The 23229-nt window shown below is 40.4% G+C and overlaps 1 protein-coding gene across 5 annotated transcripts in view; it reads left to right on the forward strand.

Annotated features, from left to right (window-relative positions):
* Positions 1-23009, forward strand: part of LOC117298339 (histone demethylase UTY-like) — a 40917-nt gene extending 17908 nt beyond the window's left edge. For 3 of the 5 annotated variants that reach the window (XM_033781543.1, XM_033781540.1, XM_033781541.1), the window contains exons 7-23: positions 326-454; positions 872-965; positions 2315-2551; positions 4009-4344; positions 4978-6408; positions 6986-7234; positions 9842-10018; positions 11206-11340; positions 11812-11867; positions 12503-12613; positions 13171-13319; positions 14702-14816; positions 16145-16289; positions 18167-18351; positions 19164-19290; positions 19983-20159; positions 20926-23009. In XM_033781543.1, coding sequence (XP_033637434.1) covers positions 326-454; positions 872-965; positions 2315-2551; positions 4009-4344; positions 4978-6408; positions 6986-7234; positions 9842-10018; positions 11206-11340; positions 11812-11867; positions 12503-12613; positions 13171-13319; positions 14702-14816; positions 16145-16289; positions 18167-18351; positions 19164-19290; positions 19983-20159; positions 20926-20952 — 3880 coding nt within the window. In that variant the 3' untranslated portion in view covers positions 20953-23009. Of the gene's footprint in view, positions 1-310; positions 455-871; positions 966-2314; positions 2552-4008; positions 4345-4977; positions 6409-6985; positions 7235-9841; positions 10019-11205; positions 11341-11811; positions 11868-12502; positions 12614-13170; positions 13320-14701; positions 14817-16144; positions 16290-18166; positions 18352-19163; positions 19291-19982; positions 20160-20925 lie in introns of all 5 variants that reach the window. The other 2 variants (XM_033781538.1, XM_033781539.1) reach the window with 1 other exon arrangement.
* Positions 23010-23229: the final 220 nt, after the last annotated feature.

Raw genomic sequence — 23229 nt, forward strand, 5'->3', positions numbered from 1 at the left:
AAACGTTTTGATGCTTCTAGTTTTCAATTGGTATCATAATTCATAAACTTTAAAACCTTCTGAAAAAGTATCTCTCTTTGTACAAGGTCTTTGAGCAGCTTACTGGTAGAATTGACGCTGTATAAGACTCCAATATTGCTTTTATTATTAAGGGCATTAGCAGCAACTCTGGATATGATGATTTGTGTTTAATGAGTAGTGGTATTCTTGAGCTGAGGTATAACACTTCAGCGTTGAAGCAAAACTCACTGGTAACCCACTTCTGATCCAAAACATTTGAACTGTTAAGTTGTTTAGTAATATTGTTTAGTTCTCCTTCCTGCAGTGATGCACTGACGTGCTACATGAACGCCTCGAAGTGTTCCAAGAACAACAACGCCACGGCGTTGGCCCCCAGGATCAAGCTACTGCAGGCACAGGTCAACGCACTGCCTAATCTACATATGCAAACCAAGTAAGTCAAGAAAACAGTCCTACTTAAAAGCGTGGTACATGAAGTTAGTCATTTGGGGTTACAAGGAAAACTTGACGAGAGCGGGATTTTTAACCTGGACTAACGGATTTGTTGTGCCAGCGCTCTACCTACTGAGCTAGTATCACAGCTCTGATTGTTTCAGTTTGTCATGGTTTTGCAATGGTGGTATTTTTTCCGGGTTTGAAGCTAAAGATGATATTTAACATGTGACCATGTATAAATGATCCAAACCATTAGTGCGATGCTGACTTGCAAGAGTTTTTTAGTTAACCTTTTTGGGGGAAAACTGGCCCGTCAGGTGAACCATAGAGGGCGCACTATATTGATAGTCTGCAATATTGAAAGAAAAAAGGACAGTGAGAAACCATTTGTGTTCATTGTTTATTTCTCCCACAGAAACAAAGCACTGCCAAGCATTGAAGAAGCATGGAGTCTTCCTATACCTGCTGAGCTGACATCGCGGCAAAGTAACATGAACACCATCCAACAAGTAGGTCTTGTTTATGGTTGCTACCAAAAACTCATGTTGCCTCTGTAGAACTTAACAAAACTTTAAAAAATACCACCTTGAAAAAATATTTCTGTTTAATGAACACTTGTTGTTTCAAAGAACATTGCTCAAAGTGGACCAGGGGTCAACTTTACAAAGCAATAAATTCCATCGCAAGACTAACTGTCAGTATCACCATAGTGATTTGCATTGTGACATCACACTTTACTAAGCAAACTACGATTGATTTGCAGTCAATCTTAGTTCCTTTTGTAATCGTTCCCTCGAGAATCAATTCTGAGCGGTCTGTTACACTGGACTTGAGAACTAATGTTGTCATTTTGTGGGTTTGGGACTCATGTTTCCTTCATTGACTTGTCAAATTTATTTTACCTTCATATATTTCATCAAGAAATTTTACCTTCCCAACAATGTGATTTCAAACCCTCAAAAATTATAATGATAAGCTATGCCAAACAAAAGTTTCAAGAAACAGACTTGGGCATAAGTAAGACTTATTATAGAAGGGACCATGTTGGCCCTGGAAGTTTGAATGGACGCGAGACTTGCACAGTATTACAATGTAATGTACTGTGATTTGCATGTGATAAACTAACTGTTTGCCATTACAGATGCTATACATGAGCAATGGCTGAGATACTAGCTAGATAGCCAATGCTTTCTGGCCACTCACAACTAAATTAGTTCTGGAGACTTGGTGTGTTTTGCCCTGGCATGCATGATGAATGTATACAGTCGACTCGTGTTAAAACAAGGTTGCTGGGACTGGCCAAATTACCATCTTTTATCAAGAATGTTGTTATTACAGGAAAGCAAAACAAAGAAACACAATGCAGAAATGAGATTTGGTAATTCAGAATGGACTCTTTATAAGCAGAACCTTTTGTTTACAGTGCTCTTAATAACGAGAGCTGACTATACACTGGGTGGTTTAGAATAGCTTCCCTGATGTAACCCGGTTTAAGTCAGCACTGAATAATCAAACGTTTTCTTGTTTGAGCCGTGTTGGACAGAGTAGTTGATGTCGATCATATTATCAATGCTATGATAGACTGTAACCCGGTTCATACTTGCTACAAATGCAAATGCGAATGCGATACGAATTTGGCGTGAATTTGACATCACAACTCTGTTTTCGTTGCGAATTGTTCGTTGCGAATTTGCGAAGATAACATACGCATCGCATTTGCATTCACAGGAAGTATGAACCGAATTTGAAAAGAAGGGGCTTATCTAAAACTTGTCTAATGTCGAGAAATTCTAAACCCTGTTAAATGTGAATTCAACTCAAAAGTCCTTCTTTTCCCCCTGTGTAACTTTTTCTGCAGGCTCGCATGATTCCACCCTCAGTGGCTGTCACCAAAGCCATGCCTCCCCCTCCCTACCCAAACCAACTAACCAATCAACTCACTGTGCCCAATACCGCTGCTACTGCTGCTGCTGCTGTTGCACCCAATTGCCTCCAGACGCCCGTCTCAATGGGTGGACAGAGTACCACCTCATCCACCCCTCAGCCCGGCAATGCACCCAAGCGCCGAAAAAACTCTGCTTCACAAAAGAAGAAGGTTAGTTCCCCTGTTAGTTAGTTTTTATGATCCTTGCTTTGCTGGTAAATCATTTGAAAAGAAGGTAATTTTAATAACCAAGTTTTTTTTGGCTTTGGCAATTTTTCTGCCTTGGTCTCGGTGTCCTGGGTAAATGTTTTCCCCGGAGATTCTGTCCCCCCTATGGTAAATTAATGTGGACGGAAGGAGGAGGATTCAAAAGAGGGCGCTATCAGAAGAAGTTTATACACAGTTTGCCATAACAGGGGGACGAATCTCCTGGGGTTTAGACGATGTGACCTCTGACGTCACTCGAAAACCATAACATGATTTGCTCGCATACCGCCGGGCAAAACCTTTGTGTTTTGGCAGCCAGCTAGAAAGTGTATGCAATCTTACCATGACTACGTGTCTTTTTGCCCGGCGAAACATGACATATACAGTGTTTTGTCAACAGAGGGCGGTTTAAATGTAAACATAGGTCACATTGTCTATAGAATCTCCTGTCCCACCGGTATCAACTTTGGAGCAGTGTGCATTTTGCATGGGTTTGAACAGAAATTGGAGCCTGGAGCTGAAGCCAAGGTTCCAACAAGAGGTTCAAGGTTCATGCTCTCTTGAGTCTGTTGATTTTACTTTATTGATTTGCTTTTTTGGTAAAAGTATTTTGAGTGAATAGAAAATTCAAAGACTAAAAGTAAGATTGGTTTTTTATAAAGCCACCATGGGTTTTTGCTGTCACCATCTTTAATAGTGATTTTTACACACAGAAATGATAATTTTTGCTCCATTGCCCCAAGAGTGCGTTGCGCTTGTTACATTAACCGAATACTTGGTTATAGCATTATTGATATCCATTTTCTGATGTTGAACAGTATAAAGGATAGGTAAGATTAGGTTTAAAAGATAGGTGTTGTCATGATCAAAGCAGACCTGTGGCTGTACATGGAACTATTAACTTTAACCAAGGTACCGCGTGCGCATGTGATTGTCGTCATATTACAATATGATGCGACGGCCAGCGGTGCGTGCAGTAACTGGGTCAGAGGTCATAATTCTATGTACAGCCAAAGGCCTGCTTTGCTCTTGATGACAGTCCCCCCTGGAAACAAATTCAGCATGTTCAGGAACACCCTTCATTACATAATGCTGTTCACCACGCAATTCTGCACTTATATTTGTGCTTACTACCTCAACATTCTGTGGTAGGTAATGATGTGAAACGAGGCCTGGATATCTTTTATGTACTGTCAGTGTAATGTAACAACTGAATTGCCCCTAAGATTGATTTTGAGCATGGGCTGTTTAGATTTAACATTAACAAATAGAACAAATGACTTGGTTGTAGCTAGCTGGGTGTTTTATTCTTGTAAAGTGTCGCTTTTATGTTCCTTTGTTTTTTACATGTTATGTTCTTGACAAAATGACAAAATAAAGTTTCTGACTGTGTGTGTGTTTCTTTCTGTGTATGGCAACAGTCTTCCACCTCAGTAGCTGAGCTCCTGAGTATACAGCAGCAACAACAGCAGCTGCTGCAGCAACAGCAGCAACAGCAGGTTATCAATCAGCAGACCAGCACTGCACCCAATCAGCCGCCACAACAACAGCAACAACAGCCTGCGCCAGCCCCTACGCCACCGGCACCTTCTCAACAGCAGCAGGCGCCCTCACCGCCGCTGTTCTACCTTACTCCGCAGCAGGTGGCGTTGCTGCAGCAGTTGCAGCAGAACCAGGCCAACCTGAACCCAGAGCAGACAGTCGTCATGCAGCATCTGCAGCACAGTCTGTGGCTCATGCAGCAACACCATCAGCAGGTAGAAATATATCACTTTTCTGACTTCTGACTTCACGTTTCATACTGAACACATTCTGTCTTCACGTTTTGAACTTAACTCATAACTTCATAGATTCCATGTTTTCTAGTATTGGATATCACCATTTCTTTAATATCCATATGGATGGTTGTTGATCTTTTTATTATTTTTTTTACGGGGGGGGGGGGGACTGTTTACTAGATACGGCTTTCTTTTGAAACCATCAGGGGAAGTTTTCTAACTGGAGATGAAGTCAGTATCCATATCCCGTGTGGCAGATACTTATCACTATGTAACCATCTAGGATCAAAACCAAGGGCGTTTTCCAAACCCTGGATTAGGTCCCAGGCTCTGTTTAATGTTGGAGCACATCATGCACACTGCTACAAATGACAGAGCCTTAGCTGTGAGCCTAGGCTTGGAAAAGGCCCCAAGTTGCTAAACTTAGACTTGAAGGGAATGCAGACCGACCACCTTTTCTTGCTACAATAATCAATGTACGGTATGATGTTAACATAGGGAACCTGACCAAGATAAGTGGTAAAGCTTGATAACTGCCACACATTCGCTGAAGCCATTTTTTAGTATCTCGTTCACCTTAGCAAATTTTTTTCTTACTTTGTTTCCTCATAGATGTTGAAAATGCATCAACAGATGCAGCAGCAGCAACAACAGCAGCAAGGTGGGCACCAGCAACTCCCAACAAATGGTGCAAATGGTGGACAACCCCAACTTGGAAGCCTTCCTAGTTTAAACCAACTTGGGGATCCAAGTCCCTCGAACACTCAGTCCCGGGCTGCCACGGTAGGAACCCCAACGGACGCGCTACCTACTTCAAACGGAAACATGAACTTTGATTTACTAAGTCGGACATCTGCAGGAAGGAATATGGTAGCACCAGGCGCGAGTGTCGTCACAACAGCCAACGGGGGAGGGCAGGTGGTGTGCACAGGTGGAGCATTTGTACCCTCAGGAAATGCCGTCACCAGTGTAGCCGGATTTGGAAACCTAGGCATTGTTGTGTCCAGTGCAGTGTCACATGCGCAAGGAGTGAACTTTGCACGGCACCCTTCCCCTGCCAGCACACCGAAACTCCAGGAGTTATTCAATAATCAGGCTGTACCCGGGGTCTCACTGCAGAGCCGCTCTGGTACAGCCTCCCCTCTTCATGTGCCAAAGAGGATTGTAACTCCACCGGGGTCTGCAGGCAGCCCTGGGCACTCCCAGACCCCACTCCAGAAGACCATGGACTTCCCGGCACCCAATGTGGTTGCCCCACAAAATGTGGACATGAATCAGAAACTGGCCGAGTTCAAATCCAGGACTGGTGGCGTGGAGGCCCCAAGTCTCATGTCCCCTCAGGAAATAGCTGATTCCATGCTGGCGCAGCTCTCCCACACAGACACTGCCACAAGCAAAAGCAGTGGGACCTCCTTTATAGGTGGGGCTAGCTCCCCCAGTGTTAACAATGCCTTGTCTGGTGAGAACCCTGCAGGTTTAAGACAACACAGTAGCGCAGGCAATGCATTCTTCAGTACTATGCCACATGGCATGGGGACAGGGACAGTGCATGATTCAATTAGCTCCATCAAGCAAGACAGTGGCAGCAGTGGGATCTTCAAGACTCCACCGCCAGTCACCTCCAGCATCAACTCATATGAGAGCATCCTCTCGCAAACATTCCACTCTGGCAACGTCGACAGCAAGCCGAAGACTCCAGAGCACCGAACTGCTGGGCTTGGTTCATCGGGTATGCACCCCCCAAGCTCTGTCCATCACCACTCCTCACTGGATGGACTGAACAATGTCATTTCGGGTCTGAGTAGCCCTGTCTCAAACTCTATGTCCTCCTCTCCCATTCATGGGGGGTCGCAAAGCACTACCTCATCCGGTAGTGTAGCAAACCGCTTGTCACAGTTAGAGAATGCACCCAAAGAGTTTGGTTTGAACTCTATATCTGGCATTGGATCGCCGTCTGGTATCCCGTCTCTTAGAAGGAGTAGTGGGTTAGACACCTGTGTACAGAATCATGTTAATGGAATGGGGACTGGTCAATATGATCAGGTATGTAAACAAATTTGTGATAAAGTTTGAATGAGCGAAGTGTTTAGAAGATTTCAGCACCTCAACATTAGTCTAGAAGAAAAAGTTAAGTTATCGGTATCCTTTTATTGTGCTTTTTCACAAGGCTTAAAGGAACACGTTGCCTTGGATCGGTCGAGTTGGTATTTGAAAAGCGCTCGTAACCGTTTGTTATAAAATACATATGGTTAGAAAGATGTTTTAAAAGTAGAATACAATGATCCACACACATTTGCCTCAAAATTGCGTGGTTTTCATTTTACTTTGCGAACTAACACCCTCGGCCATTTATGGGAGTCAAAAATTTGACTCCTATAAATGGCCGACCGTGTTAGTCGACGAGGTAAAAGGAAAACCACGCAATTTCTAGTGATACTTGTGTGGATCATTATATTCTACTTTTAAAATATATTTCTGATCATATGCATTTTATAGCAAACGGTTACAACCGCTTTTCAAAGACCAACTCGACCGATCCAAGGCAACGTGTTCCTTTAATGAAAGGATGCAACTACTTCCTAGTACAGATTTATTTTAAATTTATTGATTCTTGTTACAGCACCTCTCAATAAACACATCTAACGCGGCGGGTCCAGGTGGCCATTCAACTTCCCCCTGCCTCTCTCCATCTGGCCTCTCAATCTACTCCAGCTCAGCGAAGGTCCTAGAGGCGTGCCGGAAGCTGGGCAAGAATGGCCTGAGGAACAACAGCATCCTACTGGAGAAGATGCCCCCACCAGCTCCCCCAGAGCCCCCGTACCCACCCCTTCCAAAAGACCAGCTCAACCCAGCAACGCCTAGTGTTTATGTGAGTAGAAATTCAAAAGGAACAAAGCCGTCAAAAGTTTATTTTGAATTGGCATTTGAAAACCTGAAAGTTACGAGAGTAATAATTTAAAACTTACTCTGCTGCAGTTAAGTTAATAACGAGAAGTCTCCTTGATTCACGTAGTGAAAATAGTAGTTCTGGCCTATTTCCTTCCAGCTAGGTAGTACTTAACATGCCAGACAGTTCTTTTTTGAACTATGTCACTAAAGTAGTCTCCCCGAATTCCAAAATCTAGGTTCAGGTTTAGGCTTATAAATGAATAAGTTTTTAAGACAAACACAGTAAAGTAGATTTATACCCATGGTGGTACCGCAAACTAATGTCATAAAATCCAAGTAAAAGTATAAATATGTTTAAAATCAGTCCACCATCAGAAATAGTGGTGTCCATAAAAGAGCTCAAGCGGTCAGGTTAAATATGAGTAAACATACAGTAGCAAAGTGGTCAGGTTAAATATGAGTAAACATACAGTAGCAAAGTGGTCAGGTTAAATATGAGTAAACATACAGTAGCAAAGCGGTCAGGTTAAATATGAGTAAACATACAGTAGCAAAGCGGTCGGGTTAAATATGAGTAAACATACAGTAGCAAAGCGGTCGGGTTAAATATGAGTAAACATACAGTAGCAAAGCGGTCAGGTTAAATATGAGTAAACATACAGTAGCAAAGCGGTCAGGTTAAATATGAGTAAACATACAGTAGCAAAGCGGTCAGGTTAAATATGAGTAAACATACAGTAGCAAGTTGCTACACTTGACTCAAAATATTTGAGCCATCAGGAGACCTACATTTATTCAGGTCAGGGTTTTTGAATTATGGAGCTAAATTTAGTCTTCTTTTTTTAGATTGTTGTTTGTTTTACAGCTGCAGGGAGCAGTGCTAGGCATGATATTTTTTCCTTTCAGAAAATAAGACGAATTCTTGCTAAAAGGTGTTAAAAGCCCTTGTCCTCGATAGCATGTCATTTCTTAGGTTGTTTGTCGTGCTTGAGAGCTCTGGGAATAAAAAGTAGGTCATGTATTTGTTAATGACATTATGACTCCCAAGTTGTAAGCATAAGTGGAGTAATGGACATAAGCAGCAACTCTGGATATGATGATTTGTGTTTAATGAGTAGTGGTATTCTTGAGCCGAGGTGTAACACTTCAGCGTTGAAGCAAAACTCACTGGTAACCCACTTCTGATCCAGAACATTTTGATAAATATTGGGACTGCCGAGTGCAGCAATTCATTTCAAGTAAAACAATGGCTGTCTAAAGTGTACGCTATCCAACTGATTTTGCTGGTCTTGTTGAGGACAACATTGATAGGGTTTACAAATATTGTCTGAAAGTAAAAGTAAACCAATCTGGGCGTAATTCCATTGCCTTGCTTACAGCAGATTTCTGCCCTTAAAGGCCCTGGACACTATTGGTAATTTTCAAAGACCAGTCTTCTCACTTGGTGTATCTTAACATATGCATACAATAACAAACCTGGTCGTCGAAGTTGCGAGATAATAATGTAAGAAGAAAAAAACACCTTGTCCCACAACGTTGTGTGCTTTCAGATGCTTGATTTCAAGACCTCAAATTCTAAACTTGAGGTCTCAAAATCAAATTTGTGGAAATTACTTCTTTCTCGAAAACTATGTCACTATAGAGGGAGCTGTTTCTCACAATGTTATTTACTATCAACCTCTCCCCATTACTTGTTACCAAGTAAGGTTTTATGCTAATAATTATTTTGAGTGATTACCAATAGTGTCCACTGCCTTTACAGACTTAGCTAAAAGTTATTGAGCTTGGTAATAACAGTGTACAAATGGTGTAGCAGCTGAAATATTCATTGTTGTGGCTGGTGCCTACTACAGTCTCCTGATAGTGACTAGGGCACACTAGTCGTAATAACAGTGTAGCAGCTGAAATATTCATTGTTGTGGCTGGTGCCTACTACAGTCTCCTGATAGTGACTAGGGCACACTAGTCGTAATAACAGTATAGCAGCTGAAATATTCATTGTTGTGGCTGGTGCCTACTACAGTCTCCTGATAGTGACTAGGGCACACTAGTCGTAATAACAGTGTAGCAGATGAAATATTCATTGTTGTGGCTGGTGCCTACTACAGTCTCCTGATAGTGACTAGGGCACACTAGTCGTAATAACAGTGTAGCAGATGAAATATTCATTGTTGTGGCTGGTGCCTACTACAGTCGCCTGATAGTGACTAGGGCACACTAGTCGTAATAACAGTGTAGCAGCTGAAATATTCATTGTTGTGGCTGGTGCCTACTACAGTCGCCTGATAGTGACTAGGGCACACTAGTCGTAATAACAGTGTAGCAGCTGAACTATTCATTGTTGTGGCTGGTGCCTACTACAGTCGCCTGATAGTGACTAGGGCACACTAGTCGTAATAACAGTGTAGCAGCTGAAATATTCATTGTTGTGGCTGGTGCCTACTACTGTCTCCTGATAGTTACTAGGGCACACTAGTCGTAATAACAATGTAGCAGATGAAATATTCATTGTGGTTACTATTTTATATTTTGTTCGGCAATATATTGTGTGTTTTTATCGAGCCCTGTGTGGTGTTTATGTTGACAGGTGGAGACGAAAGATGATGCTTATTCGCCAGCCCTAGCAGAATACTGCAAATCTCACAATCAGCCAATCACGGTAATCCGTGGCCTGGCTGCTGCCCTCAAGTTGGATCTGGGCCTCTTCTCAACGAAGACGCTTGTAGAAACGCACGGTGATCATCCGGTGGAAGTCAGAACACAGGTATAATAGAAAAAAAAACACAGATTTTTATTTTGATTATGCTTTACTCCAGGCCTGGACTTTCATCTTTGAGAGGCCCAATTTCATTTTGAAAAGGGCACTTCCATTGGGAAATCTTTAGACCTATGGGAAAATTTTGAAGGGGCACCAAGGCGGGCAACAGAGGCCATGGCCTCCGTATTGTTCTAGGCCTGGTACTCTTACCCTCGCTCCCTTGAGTTATGTACCAGGATTCTTAAAGACACTAGACACCTTTGGTAATTGTCAAATACCAGTCTTCTCACTTGGTGTATCTCAACATATGCATAACATAACAAACCTGTGAAAATTTGACACAAAGTTGTGTACTTTCAGATGCTTTATTTCCAGACCTCAAATGCTAAGTCCAAGGTCATGAAATCAAATACATGGAAACAAAAAATTGTTTTCTCTCGAAAACTACGTCATTTCAGAGGGAGCCGTTTACCAATAGTGTCCACTGCCTTTAAAGCATTAAGACTTGGCTTTGCTTTTAATTTTTCCTTAAAATTTATGAAGATAAATTCAAGGGAAGAAATTGTTTTTAAAACTGCTATTTTTGTTATTATTATGCTGCAACGTTGTATAGCATTAGTGGGGTTAATAACATATGCAGCATCTCTGGATATGATGATTTGTGTTTAATGAGTAGTGGTATTCTTGAGCCGAGGTGTAACACTTTAGCGTTGAAGCAAAACTCACTGGTAACCCACTTCTGATCCAGAACATTTTTATGTAAATAGACCGCTTGGGACTGCCGAGTGCATTGATTTCATTTTACAAAGTGTCTGTTTTTGATGTTTCAACCAAGGGTGTGTCTGAATTGGACCTATCTTTTGTTGATAAAGAATCTGCACCGGTTGGCTTGGATGGCCAAATGTTAGCTACAGATGTTGTGCCCAAATTCAATATTTCCTGCAAACTTTCAGTTAAATAAGATACCTCCCATGACTGGGTGCTTTGTTTCCTACAAATCCAACCCTATATATGAATATTTGTGTGACATTGTTACAAACTGTAGCTGTCTGTTTATACTTTGCTTTGATGGCTTTCCAACCTTGGTTGGCCAACACTAGGGGCTGTGACGTTGCAATAGAAAGGTCTATGTGTGTCATGTATTGATCAAATCGTAGTTGCTTTTTCTAACATTTTCCGATTTGCCTTGACAGAGACAACAACCACCAGATGAGAACTGGGATCAGGCCGGTCTGAAGAAGGTTTGGAAATGTGAGAGTAGTAGATCCTTCTCTACCATTACAAGATACGCTCAGTATCAAGCCTCATCGTTCCAGGAAAGCCTTAGGGTAAGATGTCATTAAATTAAATAAAAAACACTTCTGAGTGATCCACCTTGTTCAAATTGGTTTATAATTTAAGATATTGGTCAATTATGTCAGAAAAAAAGCTGAAATTTTTATTCGCAAGAAAGTACAGTTTTCTTGCTACAGCCAGCCAATTTTTGGCTGTACCAGTCACAGGTTGTTCATAAGACAAGCTATTTTGGCTTTTTTTATTTTGTAGAGTCTCAAATATCATACTTTGCATAAGGCATGGGATAGGTTATGTTTACTTTCAGGATGTTTTCTGGATGTGATGATTTGTGTTTAATGAGTAGTGGTATTCTTGAGCCGAGGTTTGACACTTCAGCGTTGAAGCAAAACTCACTGGTAACCCACTTCTGATCCAGATAAAACTTGTATTTTTTCAAAATAGTTGAAAGGTAACTAAAAGAATTTGCATAAATAGTGCATTTGTTTGAATTTTTCTGTGCACAGGAGGAAGCCGAGAAGAACTCCAGACTTAATTCAGATGACCCATTCTCAGCGAAAAGGTAAGAATTACTTCGGGTTTGTGATGGGGATAAGTTTTGCATTTTAGAAAGAAAGTTGGAGAGGGTTCTATAGAACAATGAGCGGTTGCACAGAGTGGATCGTTATGTTACCTCGTTTTACCGTGGGAAAACTTTGGGGTAAGGTTTTTACAATGTGAAGATATTTTTTTAAATGATTACTGACAGACTGAAGTTAGGGAGAAATTCAAAACTAAGCAATTGGTAACTCCAGGTGAAACAATTTTTTTCTGTGGTAAAGCTTTGGGTAAAAATACTGCAAAGGCATTACACAGGAAGAATTTGTAAAGAGGGCTAAAGAGGTCTTGTGAGAGATCAGTCTTTTGTCGTGGCCAGAGGGTGGGGGGGGGGGGAGCTACTAAGTGTATAGGCTACAACGACTTGTTCACAAGTCTACCAAAGTGCCAAACACTCCTCAGGCGTCCTTATCCCGAAATACCAAACTTGCCGTAAAGAATCATCGCTAATAGAACAGGGAATTTCTGTGATCACTCTGGTAGAAAAACATGCGTAAATGTGTCTTTCATCAAAAATCAAGACAATTTTGACAGTGTGTGTTACATCACTCATCTACTTACATGAACTACCTAACAACTTGGGTTTTGTGGTTTTAACAGGAAAAAGAAGACAAACGGAGCGCCGGCGACTACAACTCTACGGGAAGGAGGCGGTCGAGAATTTAAAATGCTCAAATTTGGAACCAATGTTGATCTGTCCGATGAGCGGAAGTGAGTACTTTTTCCATATACCCTTTTTTGTTGAACTCAAATTTAATTTTGATTGTCAGTATATGTACATCAATGATGTCTAGCTTAAGACACTGTACTTTATAAAAAAAGGGAGTCCACATTTCAAAAATGCTCTGAGAGATGTTGGACACTCTCCTGGGATCGAAGTTGGGAGGAGATGTCTGCAAGACCACAGGGAAGGGCTTGTAGCTCAGAACGTTCACTGGACCAAAATTATTTTTGCCTGATCAGATGACCAGAAATTAAATGAGAAAAAAACCTACGTGTACACAGGTTAGGATTTGAGAAGATTCATCTCACTTCTTTCCACTGGCTGTTTAAATGTAGTGCGAACAAACTAGTGGTTTTTGAGTGATCTAAACGGCTTGAAGGCTGTTGTATATAATTAAGATTAGTAATGTAGAGATGTAGAGATTGTCCCATATGGTACTTATCCGCTGGTTGTCCTAGACTAATTTTGACAAGGTCCCTATTTCATGTAAGTGAGCATCATCGTCAATGCTTTTAATCTTATTGAATGTATGGTTTGCCTGTAGATGGAAGAAGCAGTTACATGAGTTGACGAAGCTGCCATCATTCACACGCATCGTTTCACCAGGTAACATCCTGAGTCATGTGGGTCACTCCATACTGGGAATGAATACAGTCCAGCTCTATATGAAGGTACCGGGAAGCAGAACGCCTGGTAAGCAAGTGTGAACATTACTTTGTGTTTCTAGTTGATAATTGAGTGTGCGCAACATGGGTAAGATATAGATGGTTAGGCGCATACACACTGGTTTGGGGACTTAAACACAATGGAATGAAGGTCTACACAATGCTTCTTTTTTTCTTCAACGACGGAATTCTTCAGAAAAGAACAACAATAGCAAGTCCCAACTATGATGTGGTTTAAAGACTTAGTGTTCACAGATTCACGCATAACTGACATGGTTTAAAGATTATTATTGGGAGAAAACTTTTCTTGAAATGTGTTGATTGGAATGCTTTGACAAATGAGTTGACAATTAGTTTTGGTCTTGCGAGTCCAAAACCGAATGAATTAAATACAGTAACCCCCCCCCCCCATCTTTGCTTTATTTATTTTCTGGATATGATGATTTGTGTTTAATGAGTAGTGGTATTCTTGAGCCGAGGTGTAACACTTCAGCGTTGAAGCAAAACTCACTGGTAACCCACTTCTGATCCAGAACTTCAAACCTGCCTATCACTGACAATTGCAGTGAGTTGCTAAACGCAATGTCGTATTGGGTGTGAAACGTGGACACAAAAATAGCGTAACTGCATCTTGTCCTCATAAGCCTTTTTGAGATATGGCGGACACAATGCTACAACACTATAAGGTTTGGGTAAATTTGTGTGTATACACCAAAACCAAACAGTACACTCCTATCACGTCCGCCATACCTCAAACAGGCTTATGGGTAACTTCATGGGCAATCAATGCTAAGTGAGGAATGCAAAATTAAACAAGGTATGCTGCGCTTAAAGGTTTTCCAGGGGTTATCCACGGTTCAACTTTGAGTTACAGATGGGTTAGCTGTGAGATTTTAAAAGGTTTGGCTGGGTTCTCCGGGATTGTCCAGGGTACAACCTCTAGTTATGGAGGCTACCTGCATGTTTTTCTGAAGGTTTTCCATGGTTCATCCTTGAGTTACTTTGAGGTACCCTTTAGGCCTCGACACAACCTTTGGCACACAGCGGTTGCCACGGTGCCCTGTGCAAACTCCCAATACAAATTCACATTTTCTTGATAGCGTTGCTCCTTTCCAGAGGGAATGTGCCGTGCTCCTTCAAGAGGGAGGTTCAAAGCCTGCGCTCGTTTTAATGTAAATTTCTTCCTATTAGTAGACACAAAACTCATTGCCTGCCAGTAAATTAATAGTGATAACATACAGATCAAGGAATTTAGTTACAATGTTTTTCCTCTGAACAAATTACATGCATTTGTGGTGACCTTTAAAACAAATGATTCAGTGGTTAACTTGTCAGTCATACTTCCAATTATCTGAAAATCTTTTTTGTTTTTCTCTCTTCATCTGAGTTATTGTTGATTTTTGATTGCAGGGCATCAAGAGAACAACAACATGTGTTCAGTCAATGTGAACATCGGACCGGGAGACTGTGAGTGGTTTGCGGTGCCCAATGCGTACTGGGGCGCCATCTGCAGTCTAACTGAGAGGTGAGTACATGTTGCATGTTCAGGGCCAAAGTTAATAGAGCTGCTTAAGCACAATAAAACTTAAGCTTACCAGAATAAGGTCACCAGCCAAAAAACTCTCTCATATAAACTATATGTGACTGGTATCCTGCTTATTTTTTTGCTAAGCAGAAATTGTTTAAACAGTATTTTCTGCTTAAGCAGCTCTATGAAAATGGGACCACTTATCAGATATTGCACTATCCTCCCCCCCCAGCTTGAACTTGGATGTAGTGATGGAATTTAGATGGTCTTATGTAATACTTCAATCAAAACAAAGCTGTTATGCAGACAAATCTGCTTAGCAAATTTACATGCTAAGTAAAGAAATGAGAAGGGTACCAGTCGCAGCAATGGTAACTGTATGGTAGTGTGAATGGTAACCTAGTTTTGCTGAGCAAGTATTGTCAATGCTTTAGCAAGTTTTTTGGCCGTGGGCAGTGTGTCTGGATATGATGATTTGTGTTTAATGAGTAGTGGTATTCTTGAGCCGAGGTGATACACTTCAGCGTTGAAGCAAAACTCTCTGGTAACCCACTTCTGATCCAGAACACAAGACACTCTGGGACTGATTTTAAAATGATTTGATGTTTTTTAAGGGCACGAGTTTAGCAAGTATCCTGAAACACACTTGACAATTGTACCGCTTTTTCCTGTTCTTCAAACTTCCTTCAGACTCCAAATATAAATGAAAGGCGTGAATCAGTCACGAAGGGGAGAAATAAAGCCCACGTTGGGGTTATAAATCTGTATTGATGTTTTTCTGGTGATGCACCGAGTCTTTTACTCGCTGAATATGTGAAGTTCCAGTTGGAGGGGGAACCTAGGCCCTTCAATCCATTTTCAGGAATCTACACATTCTTCAAATCTCATTCCTGAATCCCAAATCCTATTAAGGACAAGAGCAATCTCATTAAAATGTTGAAAATTTGTGAATAACAATGTGTCGTATGCAACTTTGCTGCTAACAGGTTTTCCCCTTTCTTTTAAAATACAAAAACGAAAAAAACTGAATGCCGACAATCAGGAGGTCGTTGGTTCGAATCCAACTCTAGTCAATTCTTTGTTTAACTCAAAAAATCATTTATCAAATTTGCCCAGTCAGTTTCCCCTGTGGTTTATACTGATCTAAGAAAAAGAAACATAAAAAATTGTAAAACATTGATCAAAGATGTATGCTAGCCTTTTCCTTTTTATTTATTTATTTTAAAGTTGAATGTCTGTAAAATACAAGTATTGAATTGAAACAGAAAGAGGAATTTATTGGAAAATATGTCAAATTATCAAGTTTTTGTGTATTTTTTCAACAGATATAACATCAACTTCTTGAAAGGGTCATGGTGGCCAGTGTTGGAGGATTTATATGAAGAGAATGTTCCTGTGTATAGATTCATCCAGAGACCAGGAGACTTAGTATGGGTTAATGCTGGGGCTGTGCATTGGGTACAGGCTGTGGTAAGTACATCAGAATATGGCTCAAGTCAATGTCAACAATCCTTTTAAATGCACTGCCGTCGATTTCACAAAACTCTTCCTAACTTAAGACTAATCTTAGGACTTAGGACGAGTCCCAACCCTGCACTGTAGCATGCGGACCTTAAGATTAATCCTAAGTTAAGACGAGTTACTCGTCCTAACTCAAAATAAGACGAGTCCTAACTCTTTGTGAAATCGACCCCTGGACACTATTGGTAAATCACTGTTAGCATAACAACTTTCAATTTGTTATTTATTGATCATTGGAGAGCTGTTGATACAATAAAACATGGTGAGAAACGGCTCCCTCTGAATTTAAGTAGTTTTTGAGAAAAAAGTAATTTTCCACTAAAATATTTGAATTTGATTGCGAGACCTCAGAATTAGATGTTGAGGTCTCGAAATCAAGCATCCGAAAGCACACAACTTTGTGTGACAAGGTTTTTTTTCCATTATTATCTCGCAACATTAAAGACCAATTGAGTTCAAATTTTCACAGGTTTGTTGTTTTATGCTTATGTTGAGATACAACACAAGTGAGAAGACTGGTCTTTGACAATTACCAAAAGTGTCCTGTGAAAATTTAAACTCAATTGGTCATAAACTTTGCGAGAGAATAATGAAAGAAAAAACACCCTTGTTGCATTACTCTTGGTGCATTCAGATGCATAATAAAAGGCTTCAGATGAAGTCTTTTATTATTTGAATGAGAAATTACTTCTTTCTCAAAAACTATGTTACTTCAGAGGAAGCCGTTTCTCAGAATGTTTTCTACTATGCTTGTTACCAAGTAAGTTTTAAAGCTAACCATTATTTTGAGTTAGTAACAATAGTGTCCAGTGCCTTTAAAAATATTGCAGAATCGCTCATTTCATAAGCGGACATTTCTGCTCAAAGAGCAATCCATACATGAAGGAGTTTACATGAAATTGTTAAGAGAGGTTTGCGATAACACCATGTGAATATCTCTTTTGAATCGTGTTGGTTCTGAATCGAACTGGTGGATGACGGTTCGCTAAAGGTTCTTAAGGAGTAACTGACTCTTTAGGAGTCATCATCCACCAGTTTTTTTTTAGAACCAACACTTCTCAAAAGAGATATTCACATGGTGTTACCGCAAACATCTCTTAGTTATGCTTCCACCATGCAAAGTTTCAAATCCTACTTCATTAAAATCACTTTGATGAAAAGGAATTTCCTTGACAGTGTGTCTGGATATGATGATTTGTGTTTAATGAGTAGTGGTATTCTTGAGCCGAGGTGTAACACTTCAGCGTTGAAGCAAAACTCACTGGTAACCCACTTCTGATCCAGAATATTGAGATAAATAGTTTCTTGAAAAAACTTTCAATATAGCTTTAAGCAAATTGTTGAGTGACAAGACGGACCTGCATTTCAAGCATGCCAGTTTGAATCCTAAACCAAAACCGATTAGAAACTTTGCTACCATTCTGACTATTGAGATACTCCCTTCCAGGTTTGTAGCTAGACCAATTTTAGATGTGGGCTATAAATCCATATTTTTCGAGCATGTTTAATTATAGGGCTGTCATCGCTAAAGTGCAAGCTTCAGCAATAATGCCAGGTTTTCAAACTGTTCTTGTTAGGGGGACATGCAATAAGTTGAATGGCCTTTCGACTGCTCTTTCTCTGTGTCGTTTGATACATTTAGCTGTGTTTCAGATCAATGCACAGTGGACAATATTTTTAATTAACTTATGGGAAATCCATGCTGGGCACTCAGCACAGTGTATTTTGCTTAGAGTCCTGGGCAAGCCTACCCAGCAACGCCCACAGAGGCTAAAACCTATAAATCTAAATGGATGTGTAATGTTTTTTTTGTTTTTTTTGTTCAGGGATGGTGCAATAACATAGCGTGGAATGTAGGGCCACTGATCAACAATCAGTACAAGTTATCAGTGGAGCGCTACGAGTGGAACAAGCTGCAGGGATATAAGTCCATCGTTCCCATGGTCCATCTCTCATGGAACATGGCCAGACATATCAAGATCACAGAGCCTAGACTCTTTGAGATGATCAAGTAAGTCTAGTCACTTGGTTATTTAGTAATGTATTTATTTCATTTCACATCCAACAACAGAGAAATAGGATAAATAGGAAATTAAGAGAAATTTTATATTTCAGAAGTGGGGGGAAACCAATGCAATCAGGTAGGGACTGAAAACCTAATCCACAAGAAAGGCTTTGGTCTGAAATGAGATTCCAACTAGAATCCACATAGGTGAAAGCCAGGTAAAGAAACCGCTGAACCAACCTGATCCCCAAATGCCCGCTGCTAATAAAAACATGAGTCCAGGCCTGGGATTACATGGGAGGGCACAGAGGTTTTGTTGCCCCTGGTCTTGGCCTTGGTGCCCTTTCAGAAGTTTCCCATAGTCTTTAAGAAAATGAAAATTAAATTGAAAATGGCCTTGTCCTCTCAAAGTGAAGTTCCAGGGCTATTAGTCTGTATTTATTTCCCTGTAATATTCATGTATTTAGTGTGATTAAAGGTCCCCATTTAGTGGGCCTGCAGCAGGGTTACTTTTGCACCACATTGTACTTAGATGTTTGTGCCATAGAGGTAATAAACTGAACTAATTCAGAAAGGGTCTCAAGGGGAGGGGATGTTGAGCAACATTTAAAACAATCACTGATGTCTCCCAAATTCCAAAAAGTCTACTCCGCGGTAGTAGAATATAAAGTAAAACAAGTTCTAAGAGAACATAATATACCTGGCAAGTAGATACACGCATGGTGTGACCGCAAACCAAATATGTATTTGTACCTCACCATGCAATGCCTCAAATCCCGTAATTACTTATGTGTCCCACTCATCGTTATTTTGTCTAGATACTGCTTACTGAGGACGCTGAAGCAGACTCAGATGACGTTAGATTTCCTTCATGAGATCGGGGTGGAGGTGCACTGGCACGGCAGAGCCAAGAATGAAACGGCGCATTACTGCGTCAACTGTGAGGTGAGTTTATAATCAGTAAGGAACGCATCTTGTAGAGTCTTGATCTTTAGAATCATGTAGGATTGTGATCTTTGAAATCGTGTAATGGTGCACAGGTGAGCCAAGAATGAAACGGCGCAATACTGCGTCAACTGGAAGATGAGATAAAGGTAGGGTTGTAGATTGGTTTTTGTCAATTTAATGCTGATTTATGGGGGAAAATGTGAAGAAAGATACAATAAAATTCAAATGTGAAAGTATCAGCTGAATACAGTGTCTACTTGCTGAGAAAACAGAATGTCAAATCCATCCACATTTAGCAAGTGACAATTGGTACCAACCACATCTCTGGCCACAGCATTCGCAAACTGACACCCTCAGAAATCTGAGAAACATTTCATGCATAAATTCTTGATTCTTGATAACATAATGTTTTGGAGTGAAAAATTGTCCATAGCCATATTATTTCATAGTGAATCCTTTCTCAAAATAGTTAACGGTCAACAGCTGCTCACCAAGTCAGTTTTTTTGTCAGTAATTGTTGGTGGTTTTCCATCTATGACCCTACCTATGCAATCTTGAAACGTTCTGAAATCATCTTTGAAAATGTATATAGGATACTGGAATATTTCTTGTAGACTTTGCACCAAGATTGATGTTCTTCCAGTTGATTATTTTGTTATAACTTGTTTGATCCTTTTTCTGTATTTCAGGTGGAGGTGTTTAATATTCTATTCACGACGGAGAAGGATCGTAAGTACGAGGTACACTGCCAAGACTGCACTAGGAAGGCTAGCCATAACCTTGAAGGCTTTGTTGTCTTACAGCAGTACAAACTAGAAGATCTTATGGAAGCATATGACAACTTCACCATTCATGTACCTTCAGAGGTATGTTGAACACAATCAATCAATCAATCATAAACGGTTTATATAGCGCCTAAATCATAGGTTTGCTCAAAGGGGCTGAGGCACGAAAGAAATAGTCATTGATTGTATGGCCTCCTGAAACAAGTGGGCTTTCAGAAGTTTGTTGAATGTGTTGAAGGATGTTGTGTCCCGGATGTGATTGGGAAGTTCATTCCAGAGTTAGTGTCCTGACTCTGAAAGCCACAGAGCTGCAAACTCTCCCTAATTCTGCAGAATGTTCCCTAAAAATATACTTATCTTTTGGAGTGCTTGTTATCAAATTTTAACCATTTCCCTGATTATGGAAACTTTCCCCCGTTTGTTGAATGTAGTTCTACAAATCTCCCTGGTTGTTGGTTTCCCTGATTGCAGGATGCAAATCTTGGTGCCTCTGAAGGCACAATATTCTTTGAGTAGGCTGGGACCTATAACAAAAGCAGACAGTAGGGTCTACGGTTCGGGAAAGGTCCACAGTTGGAAAACGTGTAAAAAAAGTTCTGAGTATAAACATAAGAGGGACATAAAAGGTCCATGGTTGCAGGCAGATACAAGCTTGTGAAAAAAAAAAAAATAAATAAAATGTAGTCCATTCCGGGTCCTCAATAGGTGAAAGCAATACACAAGTTGTCAATTCGTTATAGGATCACAGCATCCATGCACCCCCTTGACTCTATTTTCCCATGAAATGCTGTTAACAACTAACGCTAACAGAAACCCACCAACGTTCCCTCCTCTTTTTTCATTTCAGAAAGACGAGAACAAAAATTCAACATGACGGAGGCCCAGCAGCCACTAAGCTGCTGCGGAGTACCAGCTATGGTCTACAACCTTAACATAAATGACGATGACACAGCAGTGAAGAAACTAAACAAAGAAATCGCAGACGTGAACAAAAGAAACAACCCAAGAAGGATGAAATGTGGGTAGGAAGGAAACATCCCAAAGTAATCCTACCAGGAGTATCTATGACTAGTCACAGTGTCTAGTCATTGTCATTCATGTTGAATGTCTATAGATTTCAAGAAGCCAGCATGGATAGCTCCTCTCTTCAAAGGGGATTTTACCCTCTCAAGATTTGATAGAAATGAACTACAAAGTCACAGCATCACAAGAAAAAAAGGCAATAAAATAACTGTCCCCGTCTATTAATACTCAGTCTCCATGATGATGGAAGTAATATTCCGCAGAAGAAATTTGCTGGAGAGTAATCTCTGTTGGTCCTCCCCCGAGTGCAAACCATTTGTTGCTCAGCAGAAACACCCATCTGGAGTTGCTCATATCACTACAACTCGCCTAACTGTGAATTATTGAGAAGAAAAGACAAATAGGTCCACAAGTTTGTTAGGATGGAGTCAACCTGTAATAAGTCCATAAGGCCACATCTTATCAAGATAGATGACTACCTCATTCTTTGGAAATGTGGGGTGTGGAATTTCACCATCATCAAATTCACACTCAATGATCATTGAATGGGATTATCAGACAGGCTCATCTCGTTGAGCAGCTTTTTAAATTTGGCCAAAGTTGTTGAGTTATGTACACACACACACATCTACACCATCAAGGCACAAGTCATCCTACATTAAATACTCAAGTTCTTCATCATAAAACAACTGCCACCTTGGTCTGATCTCCCGTATCCGACAATAATAATACTGCATGGCATCTTGGGAACCTGGCTATTTCATGTCAAGGCGTGGACTTCATCACATGGTATGGTAGGGCACAGGATCACCAGTCAATATTGTGACGTATACCAGTGACAGTTTCCAGGATCTGCAATGTAGTCAGTTGGAATTGTTCCTGCTTATTGCTCGGGAAAATGAACAAGTAAAGCTTAGAAGAAACATCGTTCTCTTGGGCAATGAAGCCCCCCCCCCTCCCCCCCCCTAATCCCTGATACTAATAAAGCACATCCAAAGCTGATTTTAGGCGGACAGTGTTTAACATGCAGGTGTGATTCAGATCAAGATGTTTCTGTAGTATGCACTCGTTTTAAAAAACTGCCACGGAGAAGATTTTGCGTTGATATATCTTCAGAACAGAGCTAACGCGTTTTGAGGATGGGAACATGTTAAGACGTTGAGAGGTATTGACCTTTGGACTCCCAACAGCGTAGAGGAGAAGGCCAGGTTTTTCTCAATTGATGCCTGTCCCACATTTTAAACAAGAATATCTTTTGTTACTACTAAACAAATTAAAAACAAAAAAACAAAACAATGCTGCATTTTGTCAGATGCCCATCGAATGAGAAACTGTGATGTTTTTCCTTTTTCTACAAAACGTTTGTGGAGTTTTCTTTGTTTTCCATCTCTCCATTACGACTGTCATCCTAAAGTTTGGACGTGTTTAACACCCGATTCAATGTTTTTTGTGCCATTTTGGGTTTTTGTTGGTAATTTGTATATTTAGCTTGTATTTTCAGAAACAGGTTGTGTGTTATTTCCGTATGGAAGGCCTATTTAAAGTTTTGATGGGCCGAGTTGTATTTGTTGTTTTTTTCACACATTAATTTGAGGCTTTAATTTGATTAGTATTTGATAGGTTTTCAAAAGGACACAATCATCTAGTATCACATTGAAACGAGAAACAAACCTAGTTTGTATCAAGTAAAGCCAACTAAAATCACTTTTTATCAAATTTTGACACTCTTCAAAATAAATGCCCATCAACTAACGTTTGGTTGGCATTTGGCAACGTTGGTTTTTAATGTAGTAGCTGTTTTTATGCCACCGGTAGCCACAGACACATCCATCTTAGTTAAAGACAGTGGACACTATTGGTAATTGTCAAAGACTAGTCTTCACAGTTGGTGTATCTCAGCTTATGCATGAAATAACAAACCTGTGAAAATTTAAGCTCAATTGGTCGACGAATTTGCGAGATAATAATACTGAAAGAAAAAACACCCTTGGCACACGAAGTTGTGTGCTTTCTGATGCTTGAATTCGAGACCTCGAATTCTAAACTTGAGGTCTCAAAATCAAATTCGTGGAAAATTACTTCTTTCTTGAAAACTACGTCACTTCAGAGGGAGCTGTTTCTCACAATG

Source organism: Asterias rubens, chromosome 13, assembly GCF_902459465.1.
Source record: "Asterias rubens chromosome 13, eAstRub1.3, whole genome shotgun sequence".
Classification (NCBI taxonomy): Eukaryota; Metazoa; Echinodermata; class Asteroidea; order Forcipulatida; family Asteriidae; genus Asterias; species Asterias rubens.